This window comes from Pezoporus flaviventris, unplaced genomic scaffold, assembly GCF_033815535.1.
Source record: "Pezoporus flaviventris isolate CSIRO_AGI_PZ_B2104156 unplaced genomic scaffold, CSIRO_AGI_Pfla_v1 ptg000070l, whole genome shotgun sequence".
Classification (NCBI taxonomy): domain Eukaryota; kingdom Metazoa; phylum Chordata; class Aves; order Psittaciformes; family Psittacidae; genus Pezoporus; species Pezoporus flaviventris.
This window is the reverse complement of record NW_026892618.1, coordinates 7,607,712-7,624,038: the sequence shown is the minus strand read 5'-3', so window position 1 is coordinate 7,624,038 and position 16,327 is coordinate 7,607,712. Positions and strand designations below refer to the sequence as shown.

The window sequence follows — 16,327 nt, the reverse complement described above, 5'->3', positions numbered from 1 at the left end:
TATTGTGTGCCACAGTGCTGGTGTCTCTATTCCCCACATTTTCTGCATAGGAAGAAAAAGAAAGCCTGTTTCTGCAGCTGACAAGGCATCACCTAAGCCATAGCGTCCACCATGCTTGGTGAGAAAAACTGGAGCTTCCCTCCAATGAATCAGAAACTTGTCCTACAGTTACCAAAAGAGAGAAGAGGTGGCCAGGGACATGGGCCATCACCTCTGCCAGCCATGTTACTCTCTCAGCTCCCAGCAAGCCATCCACTCACTACAGAGGACTGGCCCTTGCTGCTTCCCCAGACCTGGTCTCAAACCATCCTGCTTGCAGTATGGGCAAAGCCCTGTTTTGAGGAACTTCATGAGGTTGGCATTGGCCACCTCTCAAGCACGTCAAGGTGCTTCTGGATGGCATCCCTTCCCTCCAGCGTGTCAACCAAACCACACAGCTTGGTGTCGTCGGCAGACTTGCTGAGGGTGCCTCAATCCCACTGTCCATGTCACCGACGAAGATGTTGACCATGGCTGAGGGCACCTTTACCGGTAGGCCTCAGGACAAAGGAGCTATGTTTATTTGGCTGCTGATAAAAGTAATTGTGTCAGTCAGCAATCCCTCAGGCAGATCTGGGGCAGGAACCTGTTTAAGAGCTGTAGTGGTATCTTGTTTTCTGCAACAGGAGACGCTGCTATTCTGCAGTGCTAGTGCAAAGAATATATTTCACTCCCTGCCCTCCTGACTCTGTTCCTGCCAGCAGCTTCCTTTCTGCCTATTTATCAATCACCTGATGCACTAAACAATCATATCAGGGAGGAAAACAGAAAGTAACCACTGAAGAAATTGTTAGAAGCAACCTATGTTTATTTTCATCTCAGCAGGGTAGCAGGTTTACTCCGTCACAGTGAGTTACACAGCTGTGTAACACTGGCAGCCAAGCTGCAGTTTTCTCCAGGTGCAAACAGCAGCAAGGAGCACAGCTTCTCTCTCTGAGAAGCTTCCTGAGACACTTTCACAGGGAGCAAGCCTTAGCACAACTCTCCAAAGGACACTTCCTCACACAAGGTCCACTGAGGTCACTGAAGAGATTTCTCGCAGATCCACGGGGCAAGGATTTCACAGCTGGAAGCACGAATGGCACCATCCAGCAGAACGCCACAGTTCTGCACGGGGCTGTTGAACAGGACACTGTGGGAGACATGGGCAGAGCACACAAGCGGAAGGACGTTAGAGAGGGATCATCACTTTGGCAGGGGGAAGAACCTCGCACATCTTTGGAAGTAGGAGACTCACTGAAGTTGGACTTCATGACCTTCTGTCAGGAAAGACCCATCCTGGAACATGGGAGGTCTGGCAGTGGGGCTTGCTATGCCCACAGCTCACCCTGAGACTTAAGAGGTAGTCTGTGTCATTTTGGGCTCTCCATTTCCCATCACTAATGAGAGAAAAGTCCCGTCCCATGGGGAAATTCTTGCTGCTCCACTTAAAGCGTTTGGAGACCTTGGGACAGAAAGTAGCAAGTATTCCAGTTTGAATGTGTTGTATGGGCATGTGGAAGATGAAAGCCTCTGTTTCATTACCATTTTCCAATAGAAAACCTTTTCAATGCAAAGGGAAATTAATGCTCAAACAGAAATCCACAGAGACACAAATCTGGTGCAAAAGAGGTAACAGAGGCAACAGCAAAGACTAGAAGTGTTTGGCTACTATTTAATGGGCCATCAAGAAACTCCAGGCACAGCTTTGGAGAGGGACACCCCAGGCTTTATAACTGATAAAAGAGGGGGGAAGAGGAGGATGATTTGGGATGTTCCAGGTGGGCCTGTGCAAAACCTGTCGAGGAACATTTAGGGGAAGGGAAGTGACAGAGGAGGGGACAGGCCATGTGTGAGCAGGGGGACTGTCTGGGTGCAGTTCCAATTCCATGGCAGCTCCAAGCTGCACTAGCCAGGGGTTAGGAGGCCCTGGGAGCCTAGGGAGTGTTGTTTGTGTGTGTTCACTAATGGATTTCAATCCTGAGCAGCCAAAGAGGAGGAAGGGGGCTCATCTGCCTGTGGTTGTGCTTTATGTGAGTCCTATTAGCGCTACATGCTGAAGGCAGTGCCTTGTTTGGTGGCAGTGTGTGTAGCCAGCTGTGTGAGAGTCCTTTGCCTGCACATGTGTCTGTGTTTGTGTCTCTGGGACACATGCTCAGATTTCCTAGTGAGTGACCCTACAAACGGGAATGTAGCAGCTGTGCACATCATCCTGGGATAGAGACTCCCACATCTCTGGTGCACCAGACTGGGCTCCAGCAGCCGGACAGGAAGAACCTGTTAGTTCTGGAGCTGCTGGAGGCAGCAGCCACTCTGAACATAGAAGCTGTATTCATTGCTGATAGACTTCCACAGACTACAGATGGAACATCTCATTTAGAAGTTTAAAGGCATGGGAAGGATCTCAAGCCCTTTACTTTACATAAAAATACAGAGGAAATACCATACTCACTTTTTGCCATTTAGTTTTGAGCCATCTTCCCAGACCCAGTCATAACCAGTGCTATTCTGCAAACCAATCCAGTAGGATTCGGTGTGCATCATCTGGAAGAAGTCCTAGGAGGGACAGAGAAGCAGGGAGATCAGTAGTCTCAGAGAAACCCAGTCAAGTCCTGGACCCTGGGGGGAAACAGTGGGGCGCTGTGTGGAAGAGGGAGGTTTGCAGCTATTTCTCAACATCCTTTGGGCACCCACACCATTCCAGTTCCTTACTGTAGGAACCTACTTTGTGAGAGGCAGCATTTCAGAGTGCCATGCAGCTCCCCCAGCCATGGGTCTGAGGGCTGAGCCCATGACAAGCTCAGCAAAGGCAGGCAGAGAGAAGCAAGGACCTCTTGCAAAGGCCTTTAACTCTTTCCCTTGCTCACAGGGGGGAAGAGCTGGACAGTACAGTGCCTTCGACGTGCTCCCCTGTAATACTGTTATCCTGTATGGCAAAGGCCCTCAGTCCTGGCCACCGCAAAGGCACCCACCATTTCGCTGGTATCACTGATGACCAGGAGATGAGCTCCCTGTGCCCCGCAGGACTGCCGGCTGGAATTCCAGTCCTTCTTCTGCTTGGAGAAGGAGTAGCAGCTCCCTCTGTAGGCGACCCACTGCTCAGGGCAGCTTGGGCATGGATAGCCTGCAAAACAATCATACAGCTCTCGTTCACAGAGCCTGCTCCATTGCAAGCACATTTCTCGCACGCACCCTCCCTAGAAAATGACTGTCCAGCATTATAGTAATGCCATCGCTGGAGCTGTTCTGAGACTGGCAAAGACCATGTCATTAACTGCACACAGCCTCTGGAGGGCTCTGTGAAAATCATCCATTTACCAGATGGGAATAGGGGTGAGGTTATGGAGGGGTCTCTTAGGGCCTTCCTTTTCCTTTCTAGTGTTTTTGCTCTTTTAGTTTCCCCTCCCCTTTTCATTGTCTTCCCCATATAAACTTCATCTTTGGCCCATGTTTCCTTCTGTCCAATGGCAGGATCCCCCACTTCCATACAGCCCCCACCACAAAGCTCTGGCTGCTGCTAGGACCAGGAATCATTTTGTAACAGCTGCTAGTCATGGAGGTCTTACAGTTTGAAACACCCTCCTTTTCCTTCCTGACAGGAGAGCAGCTAGTGCCACTGGCCCATGGGTGGCCACTGAACACCTCAGGGTTCATTCTCTCACTGTACAGCACTGATCTGCAGATACACGTGAAAAAAATGGGCTTTTTGGTTGTGTCCTCTGGTCTAGAGCTGCATTCATCAGGATGTGGTCATGAGTGGTTGAGCACCCAACAAAGTGTGCTTGCTACACACTGAAGTCTACCCAGTTGCCCCTCTCAAAGGCATCTTTGATATTATCTATGCCTTACTTTCTTGATCCTGCTGAGGACAGGTCTAACTGAGCCAAACAATAAAAACCTCAGAAAACAGAATCAAGTCTTTTTTAACAGAGAAATGATACTTCCATGCTCTTCTTGGAGCCCTGAGCAGATATCAAAAGCTCTGTTTTGCTTCCTGACAAAGCTTTAACTTCAAATAAAATATTTTCAATGTCAGGTATTTATTTACCCTTGATAATAAAACCCAGTGCTGTTCCCAGCGACACCAAGATGAGGATCCCTAGAATCACTGCAGTAATATGGCAGCTGGTGCATAAACCAGGAAAATCTAACAGGAAGAAAAAGAGCATAAATATGATAAAGGTGAGGTTTTCTGAATGGGATCAGCTCTAGAAATACAATATATGTGAAACTACAGTGTCTGTTTACTTCACCCTGCACTCATGTCAGAGTGCAATACTATCTGACTAGTTCCTTTCGATACTCCACACATGGATAATTCAATATTTAATATCAGTTTATTTTTGCTAAAGAAATGTGAAGTTGCATGAGGTTCTGATTTAGCAGGGTGATACAGCTATGTGTTGAAAGCAACACATAAGTGCAAATTACATTTAGCAGAATATAGCATTTCGATACACAGCTGAATCACAAGAAAATATGATTCTCTTTGCCAGGCTCTACGATTTGCTCACCATCGCAACGCTGGGTTCCACCAGCAAGGAATATGGGGTTTAAGCAGCTCAAGCCTGTTGCTGTCTTCAAAGCTTTTTTTGTCAGTTGTTCAGTGGTTGTACTCTATGTTAGACTGTCGCGTACACAGACACACCCCCATGCTGGTCTGGCTAACTGAGGAAGACATCCACACTCTTTTAATCAACTCAAATTTACACAAATTTACACCAGCTGATCACTCAAATGGTACAACTGTTGATCTAAAACCAAGGTACCTCTGTGGTACCCTTAATGTTAAGTTCAGCTTTCTTTCTGGCAGCCACGTTCAATACTGCATACTTCATGCTTAAATGGCACTTGTATACTTCCCTTCTCCCATTGTAGGGGCTTATTGATCAGTGACAACTCAGGATTATGTCTGAAGAGAAGTCCAACTACAGTGACTTTTTTGATACAGCATCAACAGAAATTATTAGATCGCACATCACTTAACTCTGTTGGAGCTGCAAGTCTCCAACTTTAACCTGCCTCGAGCTCTCTATCCTTCTCAACTACAAATAGCAGGCTAGAAAAGAAAATCTATTAGCATACAAATGCAAATAATTAATTCATAGAATCCTAGAATGTTTAGGGTTGGAAAGGACCTCAAGATCATCTAGTTCCAACCCCCCCTGCCATGAGTAGGGATGTCTTACACTAGACCATGTTAACCAAGGCTCTGTCCAACGTGGCCTTGAACACAGCCAGGGATGGAGAATTTACCATTTCTTTGGGCAGTCTGTTCCAGTGCCTCACCACTCTCACAGTAAAGAACTTCTTCCTTATATCTAACATGAACTACCCTGTTTCAGTTTAAACCCATCACCCCTTGTCCTATTGCTACAGTCCCTGATGAAGAGTCCCTCTCTGGCATCTGTGTAGGCCCCCTTCAGACATGAAATCTGTTAGACTGTTTACTCAGTAATGCATACATCTTTCCCATTAACAGACTTTACCTTTGTTTGTGATGTTCTCCTCTGTTCTTTGTCTTCTCATCATCTGTTTCTTGGAAGAAGGGCTGTGTTTCACATTCAGATAGATGTGTTCCTCTTTATTCCTGTCATGTGCTTTTAAGTGTTGCTTTTTTTTACTTTGCTTTACTTGGCATTTAGAAGTCCAACTAGGTACAAAGTCCAGGTCTGGATCTGAATTTTCCTGAACGTCAAAAGAGCTTTCCTTCCAGCAGTTCAGAGTCATTTCTAATGATAGCATATATTATTAGTAGCAGAGTAATACATGGAACAAATAACAGAATCATAGAACGGCTAGGGTTGAAAGGGATCTTAAATACAATGTAGTTCAAATCAGCCTTCTGGAGTACAAAGTCATTTAAGCAATGACAGTAGCTCTCAAAGAGCTCTATCATTTATGATTAAACTGCTCCTATGATGAATGCTAGGTAGGCCAGTGTTAGACAGGGGATCTTACTTTCACAGAGAGGTGAAGTTACCTAGCATTCTCCACATCAACTAATATAAGTAAGCAACTTAAGCTTGACCAAAATGACAAAGGCAAGGAATTGTATTTCCTTATGTAGCAAATAGACAGACATGGGTAATTCTAGTGGGACAATTTGCAGCATGGATTTCTCTCTTTCACTGCAAGCACCATCAATAAAAGCAATACAGATGCATTTGACCTATACCAATGACATGTTGATTGAAAAACAAAAATCCTGTGAGAATTTTGACAAGAAAATTGAGGGGATTTACCTTATTTCCACAGGAGGAAGCTGAAATGTGATAGCAGAACAGGTGGTGCATCTGTCCTCATCTCCATATACGACTCTGCAGGATGACAAATTGATTGTTACTGTCAGACTGAAACAGGGCAACCGAGAGATGGGAAATGAGTATCTTGGTGACCCACACAGGAAACTTGTGTCCTTTTATTGCAGCACAGAGCTCTACTTCTTCAGAGTTATAGTGAAAAAAAACGTGTTCCTGCCATGGTTGCACCAAACTCTGTTTGAGCTAATTGCAATGTTACATTCACTGAGCAACAGAATACATTGAACAAGCTGTATCTGTGGACTCCATTATTAAAAGCATAGGCTTGTACTGCCAGTCTTCAAACGGAAAACAAATAATAGTACTTTCAGAACAGAAGAGGATTTCACAATTCAATCATTTTGCTAATTCTGAGGTTTAGTCAAAATCTGGAAACATAATTTTATTAACATTTCATAATCATTTTTACTTTATAGGCTACCAGGAATATATATCTGTTTACTTTTGAAACATAATATTATTTTCCATCCCTTTTCTTCATATCCTTTCCCTTCTTTTTCTTCTTACTCCCTTTATTTTTAAGGACATGAACAAGAACTGGTTGGGGACGAAAGGTTGGGGGAAGGTGTGGCTGCAGTAACCTAAGATGCTGGAGTTCAGGATCCTGAAAAGAAGGGAAACCCTGCAAAAAGCAGAATCACAACCCAGGACTTGAAGAAGGCAAGCTTCGGGCTGCTTAAGAATCTGCTTTCAGGTATCCCATGGCAAACAGTCCTAGAGAGAAGAGGTTCAGGATAGCTGGATAGTTTTCAAGTGTCAGTTCCTTTGAACTCAAGAATGGCCCACCCAATGAGCAGGTTACAAATGGTGACAGTGGGCCCGCATGAATCCCTTAGCTTGCAGGGATGGGGCTAGGAAAGCCAAAGCCTGCCTGGATTGGAATCTGGTGTGCCAGGCCACAAGAAAGGTTTAATTGGGTACATCCGGAAGCAAAAAAATACCTAGCGAAAAACGTGATCCTGCAGTGTAGCTGATCACAAAGACGTAGAAAAGGGTGATACGCTCTGTGACTCAGTGCTTCCTTTGTCTTAGTCTTTGCTAAGGTGACTTGCCTTCAGCAATCTCAGGTCCATGAAAACTATGAGGAAGTCCAGTGCAAAGCAGACTTAACTTTGGTGGAGGAGCTATCATGTTAGGGAGCATTGAAATTAAATGCACATACACAAGTTCATGGGCCCTGATGGGACATACCACGAGTGCTGGGGGAGCTGGCTTCATTGCAAGACCACTCTCAACAACCTTTAAAAGGTCATGGTAATCAGGAAAGGTCCCTGAAGGCGAAGACAGGAGATGACTCCTGTCTTCAAGAAGAAGGATCCAGGGAACTACAGGCCAGTCAGACTGACATCAGCCCCAGGAAAGCTAATAGAGCAACTCATCCTAGAAACCATATCCAGACACACGAAGAATAAGAATCACTGAATCACGGAATGGTTTGGATTGGAAGGGACCTCTGGAGATCATCTAGTCCAATCCCCCTACCAAGGAAGGGCAATCACCTTGTCAGCACAGATTTGCAAAGGGGAAGACATGCCTGACTGACCTCATAACCTTCTACAGTGAGGTGACTCACCCCATGGAGACCTGTGGATGTTATTTTGACATTGTCTCCTGCAACATCCTCACAGACAAGTACTGATGAACTATCGAGCTGGATAAGTAGATAGTGAGACAGACTGAAAACTTGTTATAAGGCTGGGTCCAGAGGGTTGTGACCAGTGTCATGCAGTCCAGCTGCAGGCTAGTGACCAGATGTGCCACAGGGCTCAACACTAGATGCAGTAGTGTGCCGGTGACCTGTGACCTTCACAATAGAGCAGAGTAAGTTCTCTTACCCTCAGTAAGTTCTCAGATGGTACAAAACTGAGAGGAATGACTGATACACCAGGTGGTTGTCCCAGCATTCAGAGAGACCTGGACACGGTTGGAGAAATGACCAGAAAGAAACCTCATGACGTTCAGTAAAGGCAAATGCAAGCTCCTGCACATAGTGAGAAATCAGCACACACCGGGGTCAGGTGTCTGGGAAGCAGCTTTGCAGAAAAGGATCTGGGAATTCCTGGCAAATGACAAATTGAACATGAGGCAGCAACGTGCCCTCACGCCCTCATGGCAAAGGTGGCCAACAGCCTCCTAGGTTGCACTAAGCAGAAAGCTGCCAGTAGGCCAAGGGAAGTGATCCTTCCCCTCTACTCTGCACTGGTCAGGATGTGTATCCAGTTTGGGCTCCCCTGCACAAGAAGCATGTGGATTTACTGGAGCAAGTAGGAAAGAGCCAATAAGATGATTAAGGAACTGAAGCATCTTTTATACAAGGAGAGGCTGTGAGCACTGGGACTGTTTAGCCTGGTGAAGAAAAGGTTCAGGGGGACCTTGTCTTTTCTTTTTTTTTCCCTTATTTTTCCGTTTTTTTTTTAAATGTACAGTGAATGTGGTCAAAAACTGGAACAGGTTTCCCAGAGGTGGTAAAGCCTCTCTCTTTGGTAGATATTCAAAGGCCAACTGGACAATGTCCTTGGTAGCTTGCTGTAGTTAATCATAGAATCGTAGAATAGTTAGTGTTAGAAAGGACCTTAAGATCATCTAGTTCCAGCCCCACTGCCATGGGCAGGGACACCTCACAATAAACCCTATCACCCAAAGCTCCATCCAGCCTGGACTTGAAAACCGCCAGGGATGGTGCATTCACAACCTCCCTGGGCAACCCATTCCAGTACCTCACCACCCTCACAGTAAAGAATTTCTTCCTTATATCCAATCTAAACTTCCCCTGTTTAAGTTTTAACCCTTTACCCCTTCTCCTATCACTATAGTCCCTGACGAAGAGTTCCTCTCCCGCATCCTTTTAGGCCCCCTTCAGATACTGGAAGGCTGCTATGAGGTCTCCACGCAGCCTTCTCTTCTCCAGGCTGAACAACCCCAACTTCCTCAGCCTGTCTTCATACGGGAGGTGCTCCAGTCCCCTGATCATCCTCGTGGCCCTTCTCTGGACTTGTTCCAACAGTTCCATGTCCTTTTTATGTTGAGGACACCAGAACTGCACACAATACTCCAGGTGAGGTCTCACGAGAGCAGAGTAGAGGGGCAGAATAACCTCCTTCGACCTGCTGGTCACGCTCCTTTTGATGCAGCCCGGGATATGGTTGGATTTCTGGGCTGTGAGTGCACACTGATGGCTCATGTTCATGAGTTGACCCTACTTTGAGCAGGGCACTGATGGTCACCAGAGCTGCCTCCCAATCTCCACTATTCTGTGACTCTGTGACAAGTAGTGAAATTTCAGTATGACAGAAGAAGATGGAGGCTGAATGTTACAGCTGATTCCCCTACAAGTGGTTTTGGAGAGGCAGGTAGGCTCTACCCTGCCTTGCAGTACAATAAATCCTTTGCTCCTGGAAGGGACTCCTTGGGCTTAGGAAGTTAAAACAGACTTCAGGTTGCTCTGTCTTGTGCTGTTGATAAGGTCTAAAGGCCTCCACATCCAAAGACCTCCTTCTCCTCCCTCACCCCAGTTTGTGGGGTGTGTGGTTCAAGGAGCTGGCAGCTTCAGGGCCAGCTCTGCAGGAGTGAGCTGCAGGATGCTGCTGACCCATTTTCACAGAAAAGCTTTAGAGTCTGTGGCTTTTGATATTTCAAACTCATCCAGACAGTGCTTGAGCAGCTGTGATGTAAAACATCTCTCCGGGGCAAAACAAGCTAGTACAGTTCTTCCTAGCAATTATACCATGCACCATAACTCACAAGATCAAAATCAGTTGTGCACACAGCAGAAATCACATAAAGGATTAATGCTGATTGGACCAAGGTCTTCAGCATTGTTTTATAAGTCTGTGGTTCCTTGTGGGCAGATCTATGACACAGACATCAGACTTGCCACACTCCCCAGCAAGCTGGATCTAAATTCTGCCCCCGTGCCCCGAGTTCTTTGTTGTGCTGCTGCATCTGACTGCACATTCTAGGGCAGGATGTTCCTCCTTTAAAACACAGATGTCTCAAACGAGTTTCCATACAGAATGCAGGATTAAATGTAATAAAAGGCTCCTTTCTTATAATTCAGTATAAGAAATTAAGCAATTAAACTTATTAAAACATAACATTACAACATTATATGGCAGGGGGGTTGGAACTAGATGATCTTTAAGGTCCCTTTGAACCCAACCATTCTGTGATTCTGTAACAAATCAAACTAAACACTGTCCTCCATCTTGGAGCTGGAGACGTGCAGAAAGTACACATTCCTGAATTCTTTAAACCTAATGTTTAAAAACTTAGGTTACAGAGAGCTCAGCTTGTATCTGGCTCCTCTTTCTTGTCATTAACAATAAACCGCAGTAAATCCACAATTTGAAAAGCTGACACCAGCTCACAGGAAATGGTGCTTTTGAAGACATCAGCTTTGACCAGACAGGAAGCATGGGCTTCACAAAATGCTTTGTTAAATAGCTCATATGCAATGGTTAATCAAAAAGACAGTGAGAAAGCTCTGAGTGCTTCTCTTCCACAACACCATATATATGTCATAGTGCCATTTCTCGTGTGCCTCATCAGATAGGCCTGGTTTGCAGCATGCCCAAACATGCAAAACATCCATCTCTGGTTTGCGTGTTTGTTTACTGTGGGAGTGGAGGGATGGGGATGGTGGTGTTTGCTGCTGTGTTTTGGTTATCTCACACTCAAGACCTCTCATGAAAATGCAGAAGTACAATTAACAACAAATAAACTCATCTGATCAGAACAGCATACACACTTTTCATTGTATACGTTTCCACACTGTACTGTACTGCTCCTGCCTCTTCACCTCATCTTGAAAACGGGTTGTGGTGAAGAGCTGAGAGCTGCCGCGCACCCACGTACATGCAAGACGCTATTGGTATACTAAAGAGAGGAACGGCTGGTCATAAGCTAAATCTGCTACAAATATTTAATCGATTTCATTCTTGTTACAATGATCCCGGTGAAAAGAAATGAAATATTTCTCCAGTGGCAAGAGCTCTGTTGCAGCCTTTCCACATTAAAATATTCATTTCTTACCAACCCAGCCCCATGCGTTGCCAAGTAATGAATTTTGCAGTACTAGTCATGGGAAACTGTTCAAACTATTGCTGCTCACGCTGACACTGAGTTGCTTCTGTAAAGCTATGTGGAAGGTGAGAGCATCCACTTCATTACAGTCACCCACTGAAGTACTCTTGAAATGCAAAAGAGGATAATTGACAGAGACCCAGATCTGCTGCACATAAAAGAGCAGTAGAGATGGCAATGACTGAAAGTCTCCAGCCACTACTTAATGGGCCAACAAGAAGATCCAGACACAGCTTTGGAGAGGGACACCCCAGGCTTTGTAACTGATAAAGTGGGGGGAAGGAGGAGGAGGATTTGGGATGTTCCAGGTGCAGCTGTGCAAAACCTGTTGAGGAACATTTAGGGGAAGGGGTGTGACGGAGAGGAGTGGATGGGCCACGTGTGAGCAGTTGCTGATGGTGTGCAAGCCCTTGTCTGACCCAGGCCTGCCCTGATCACCACAGTAGCTCCTGACTCCTCATTAAACCCTTTCTTTGCTCTCTCCCTGCTAGCTCAGTCTCTGTCCCGTGTGTACCAGTGCTGTGAGGATGAGGTGCCAGCACCCAAGGGCACCCTGCAAGGGGATGTGGAGCCAGCTCTGGAGCCAGAGGGATCAAGGACCCCAGTGTGGTGCCAGGCGCTGGGGTGGGTGAGGAACTCAGCTCAGTGCCTGGGTCGGGACCAGGTCTCTGTGTCCTGGCCACAGCTGCTGGGGCACCAGGACAAGGGAGTGATGGGGGGCTCAGCAGCTGGAGCAGGACTGGGGGTCACAGTCCATGTGTCAGTGCTGGGGGCAGAGTGCTCGTGTTTTCCCCAGCCCGTGTGTGTGCAGTTCCAATTCCATGGCAAGCTCCAAGCTGCACTAGCCAGGGAGTAGGAGGCCCTGGGGCTGGACAGGGGATCAGGTGGGCACAGGGTCCCTACTGATGTTTGGAGGGAGTCCTGTAAGTGTGGGGTTCCTGTGAGATGAGTGTCTCCGTGGCTGGTGAGCAGTGAGCTGGACTCATTGGTGAGTAGAGGGCCTGTGGGGTGGGTTAAAGGGGCTGGGATCTGGGCAGAGGAACCAGATGGAGAGGTGCTGTGGTGGCACTCAGGGTATCCATGACTCTGTGTGTGTCACGGATAGAAATAGCTAGATAAAAAAGCAAAGCAAAAAGCTTTTTCAGTACTTCCCACCAGCCAGCAGATGTCTGGCAAATAGCAGGAAAGATGGGCTGAGCACACGGATGGTTGCTTGGCAAGACAAATGCCATAGCCACAAAGGCCCTCCTCCTTCCTCCTCCTTTCCCTGATAGCGGTGGTGCTCCCTCTATTGTTTCTCTCCCTTTTTATCCCTGCCCTTTCTTTAATACATGCCCCCAGAGGCACCGCTAGGCTGGCTGATGGGCTCAGCCGTGTCCTGCGGTGGGTCTGTTGGCAGAGCAAGCAGCCTCTAGTCTCTTCCCACAGAGACCATCCCCTGCAGCCCCCCACAGCTCACAGCCTGCCACAGGCACCCAGCACAGTTACACACTGTACCAAGCGCATCCCCAGGGAGTGCAGAAGGGGCACATGCAGCTGCAGACACCAGCTTCCATCACTGCGGCAGCTGGGGTTGCACCATATGCACTGCCTGCCTTGCCCTGTGCATTGCAGCACTGCAGCTTCCTACTCTTAAGAGCTCTGTTTGGAAAGATGGTGTTATTTCTTTTCTATATGCATTCTGCCAGAGGGTTGCAGGAGAAGGTTTTGGGTTTTCTCTAGTCCTGTTGGTATTTCACAGTGATTTCTACTTTCTAAGGCTCTCTTTTTACCTCCCATCACTTACCTTTACTTGTCTGCTTAACACCTAACATTTAAACTGACACTCTTTCAACTTCTTTTCTTTTCTTTTTTAAATAAATTGGTGTCATCTGTAACCACATTATATGGGTCACATCTTTTAAAGCCATAGCACCGGCTGTTTGGTTTCTTGTTGTGGTGTCCCTTCCCCACTCAGGACTGCAGCCACGTTACTTCCTGAGCCGGTGGACCTGTGTGCAAGTGTGTTGGGCAAGGGACAGCAGGAGACATGGAGAAACAGGGAGAAATACCATTGTGATGCTTGGAATGAATAATAATCAAGACACCTCTGCCTGGTAGTGAAGTTTTCACCTGAATTGCTATAGACAGGAACAGAGACTTTCATGAATGTGAAATCCTGTGTTGTTTTTTCTGAAACTGTCATGCACCGAGGATGAGGGGTGATGGTTTTTAACTAAAAGAGGGGAGATTCAGGCTGGATGCGAGGAAGAAACTCTTTACAATGAGGGTGGTAAAATACTGGAGCAGGTTGTCCGAAGAGGTTCTTCCAGGTAGGAAACATAAACCCAACTTTAAAATGGTAAAAAGGAAGAGCTGCAGAACTACAGGACAGTCAGATGTAAGAAAAAAGCTCTTCCCTGTGAAGGTGGTGAGGCCTTGGCACAGGGTGACCAGAGAAGCTGTGGCTGCCCCACCGCTGGCAGTGTTCAGGGATGGGCTGGACAGGGCTTGGAGCAACCTGGTCTAGGGGAAGGTGTCCTTGCCCATGGCAAGGGGTTGGAACTGGATGAGCTTTAAGGTCTCTTCCAACCCAAATCATGCTGTGATTCTGGTTCTATTTCAGGTTACTACAAACTTATCACTAGTAAAGCAAACTTATTGATAATAGAACAGCATATACTCTTATGGCAGATTACTTATATGCATAAAAAGGCATGTTCATCGTATTACCACTACCAAGCTCAGCAAACCAATCCCACACATGGGAGGCCAAATGCATCTCACAAGTGGGACCAAATCAAACCAATCCCACAAGTGGGGCAAATAAAGTAACAGAGGCTCACTTTAGAGATGATCCATGGCACAAATGGGAGCCAACGAGGCATCCCTGGCTGTGGCCCAGTAACTTGTCAGGAGGTCACATAGAAAAGCTTGTGCAGGGAGGTCGGCCTGCTCAGGACAAGGAGGAGTACATGCACCATGGGAAGCCTGCAGGGGCTCCAGTTTGGGTCAAGAATAACTCAGTTTTGTATCACAGAGACATACATGGGCACAGGACACAACCACCGGGAGCAGTCAATAGAGGCAGCTAGTTCCTATTTTTCACTTGGAACAGCTCACAGATGAGGATGTTTTCTGTTCTCTCAAAAGAGTTTTTGTTTTTCCAGACTGCTTCCCTGTTCTTACAGCTAGAGCAGCCACTGGCAGTTACCAAATCTCACTTTCCCAGGATGTTTTCCCCTTTTGCCAGACTATTTTTCACCTTTCCAGATGATAAGTTTCTGTTACAACCCCTTGTTGCTGTTGCACTTGTTGACAGTATCTCAGGCTGTCTCGGTCCCTCACTGCCCACCTGCACTTCAAAGGTGCCAGCTGTGCTTCTCAAGGATGCTTCTTGTTTCCAGGCCTTGTTCCCAGGCTGGCAGGCATTGTCTCTGTTGGTATTTCAGCAGGCATCTTCTTCTGTTTATTATTTTCCCCCTTATAAACAGGTTGTCGTTATGGCTGTTCACATTGATAAAGAAATGTGCATTTTTGAGAGAAGTCCTAAACTTCTAGTGTGATTTGATGCAGCCAGCTCTGAACCTTGAAGCTGGCTGTGAAACTTCTCTAAGAAATTTTTATCTCTGTTAAAATAGAACTTGAAACACAAATTTTGCCAGGTTCAGAGCCGAGCTGGAACAGAGGAGGAGGAGAGTGACCAGTTCCTAGAGTTGGCTCCTGTGCTGGGACACCCAGCACCTAGGTTTTCTTCATTGTTTTTGAAACAATGGTTATGGATTAACAGCCAGGACCCAAATGTGGCTGCCCTTGCCCTTTAAAGTCATTTTAGTGTTTTTATATATGTAAGTTAAAAAACCTGGTGAGTGCTTCGTTTGCATTACCTGTCTTATATGCATTGTGCTTCAGGCTGGGCAGGGGAGCTAAGCTATCATCACACAGGGACCTCCTTTGGCATTCAGCAACTTAAATAAATACTGATGTGTAATGCAGTGAATAAACATTGTTCTGACCACAGTTGTTCTCAGAATTATGATGCCTCCTTTCTTCAAGCCTCAGAGATATTGTTACCAATTCCAAAATCTTGCTGGGAAGCTTCTGTACAACTACCCTCCAGTTTTTAACATCTGCATATTGCATGTTGCATGAATCATTATGATCTACAAGTAACTGCAAGAGTTTTCAAGGCTGCGTGCACATGTATGGGATGGAAAACCATCTGGAAATCATGGATTTTTGAACTGTGTTCACAACACAGCTGCTAGCAGAAGCCATGTAAATACTGACCTTGATGTGAAGTTCTGTGCCTGTCTTCCCATGGTTTTCTCTTTCTAGTTTTAGAATTTTCCTTTCTCTCATGTTGGTTTTGGTGATGAACAGCAGTAACCACAGGCATTCTCTGGTTATTATTAACATAAGCATTAAGATTTTGAGTTCCTGTGTCCACAGGACACAAATGACAATGTCATGTATTCTTGCTTGGTCACAGAACATACCTTTGATAGCATACCACAGAACTCCAAGTCTTGAGTGAAGCAAAATAACCCTCTCACTATTTTCATCCTTTACATTTTCCTAGACCTGCTCTCTGGAGAAGAAAAAGGAAGATATAATTAAAGGCCTGAGATGAGCAACTGGTGCTGCAAGAAGACTACAGTCATGGTAAGAACACCTGGGGACATGCACCACAATTACCTTGCAGGTAGGATGTAACAACAAGACTATCAGCAATGTATCTTGCTGCTGTCAGGTACCAGACGAGCACTGAGCAATCTCACTTCAAAATACCACCATAGAGGCATTTTCAATACACAAACCAACAGATGCCTACAGGCCACAGACCATCTGGAGTATCCCAACATTCATGCTCACGCTGTGCCAACCTGAATGACAAGCATGAATAGGAAGCAAGCACCAGGTAT

General features: G+C 46.2%; 1 protein-coding gene across 7 annotated transcripts; it reads right to left on the bottom strand.

Moving 5' to 3' along the window:
* Positions 1–1,034: 1,034 nt before the first annotated feature.
* Positions 1,035–8,705, bottom strand: LOC133278983 (killer cell lectin-like receptor subfamily G member 1). 7 transcript variants are annotated; one of them, XM_061472314.1, is made up of 8 exons: positions 8,598–8,705; positions 8,177–8,255; positions 6,264–6,338; positions 5,508–5,706; positions 4,067–4,165; positions 2,991–3,142; positions 2,471–2,574; positions 1,035–1,171 (listed from the first exon to the last, which is right to left on the bottom strand). In XM_061472314.1, exons 3-8 carry the CDS (start codon positions 6,312–6,314, stop codon positions 1,060–1,062), a joined length of 717 nt encoding a protein of 238 aa, XP_061328298.1. In that variant the 5' UTR covers positions 6,315–6,338; positions 8,177–8,255; positions 8,598–8,705; the 3' UTR covers positions 1,035–1,059. The 7 variants fall into 7 exon arrangements, with proteins under 7 accessions (XP_061328298.1, XP_061328297.1, XP_061328300.1 ...); XM_061472313.1 differs by lacking the exon at positions 8,598–8,705 and adding an exon at positions 8,351–8,580; XM_061472316.1 differs by lacking the exon at positions 8,598–8,705 and adding an exon at positions 8,351–8,578 and having other exon boundaries at positions 5,508–5,750.
* Positions 8,706–16,327: the final 7,622 nt, after the last annotated feature.

What these genes read in the sequence shown, in the direction of transcription:
- LOC133278983 (XM_061472314.1), bottom strand. Translation starts at nt 6,314, where the DNA reads ATGCACCACCTGTTCTGCTATCACATTTCAGCTTCCTCCTGTGGAAAT. An exon ending in CTTCCTCCTGTGGAAATAAG is followed by an intron (nt 5,707 to 6,263) that starts GTAAATCCCCTC and finishes TTTGACGTTCAG; the next exon opens with GAAAATTCAGATCCAGACCT. An exon ending in TCAAAACTAAATGGCAAAAA is followed by an intron (nt 1,172 to 2,470) that starts GTGAGTATGGTA and finishes TGTCTCCCACAG; the next exon opens with TGTCCTGTTCAACAGCCCCG.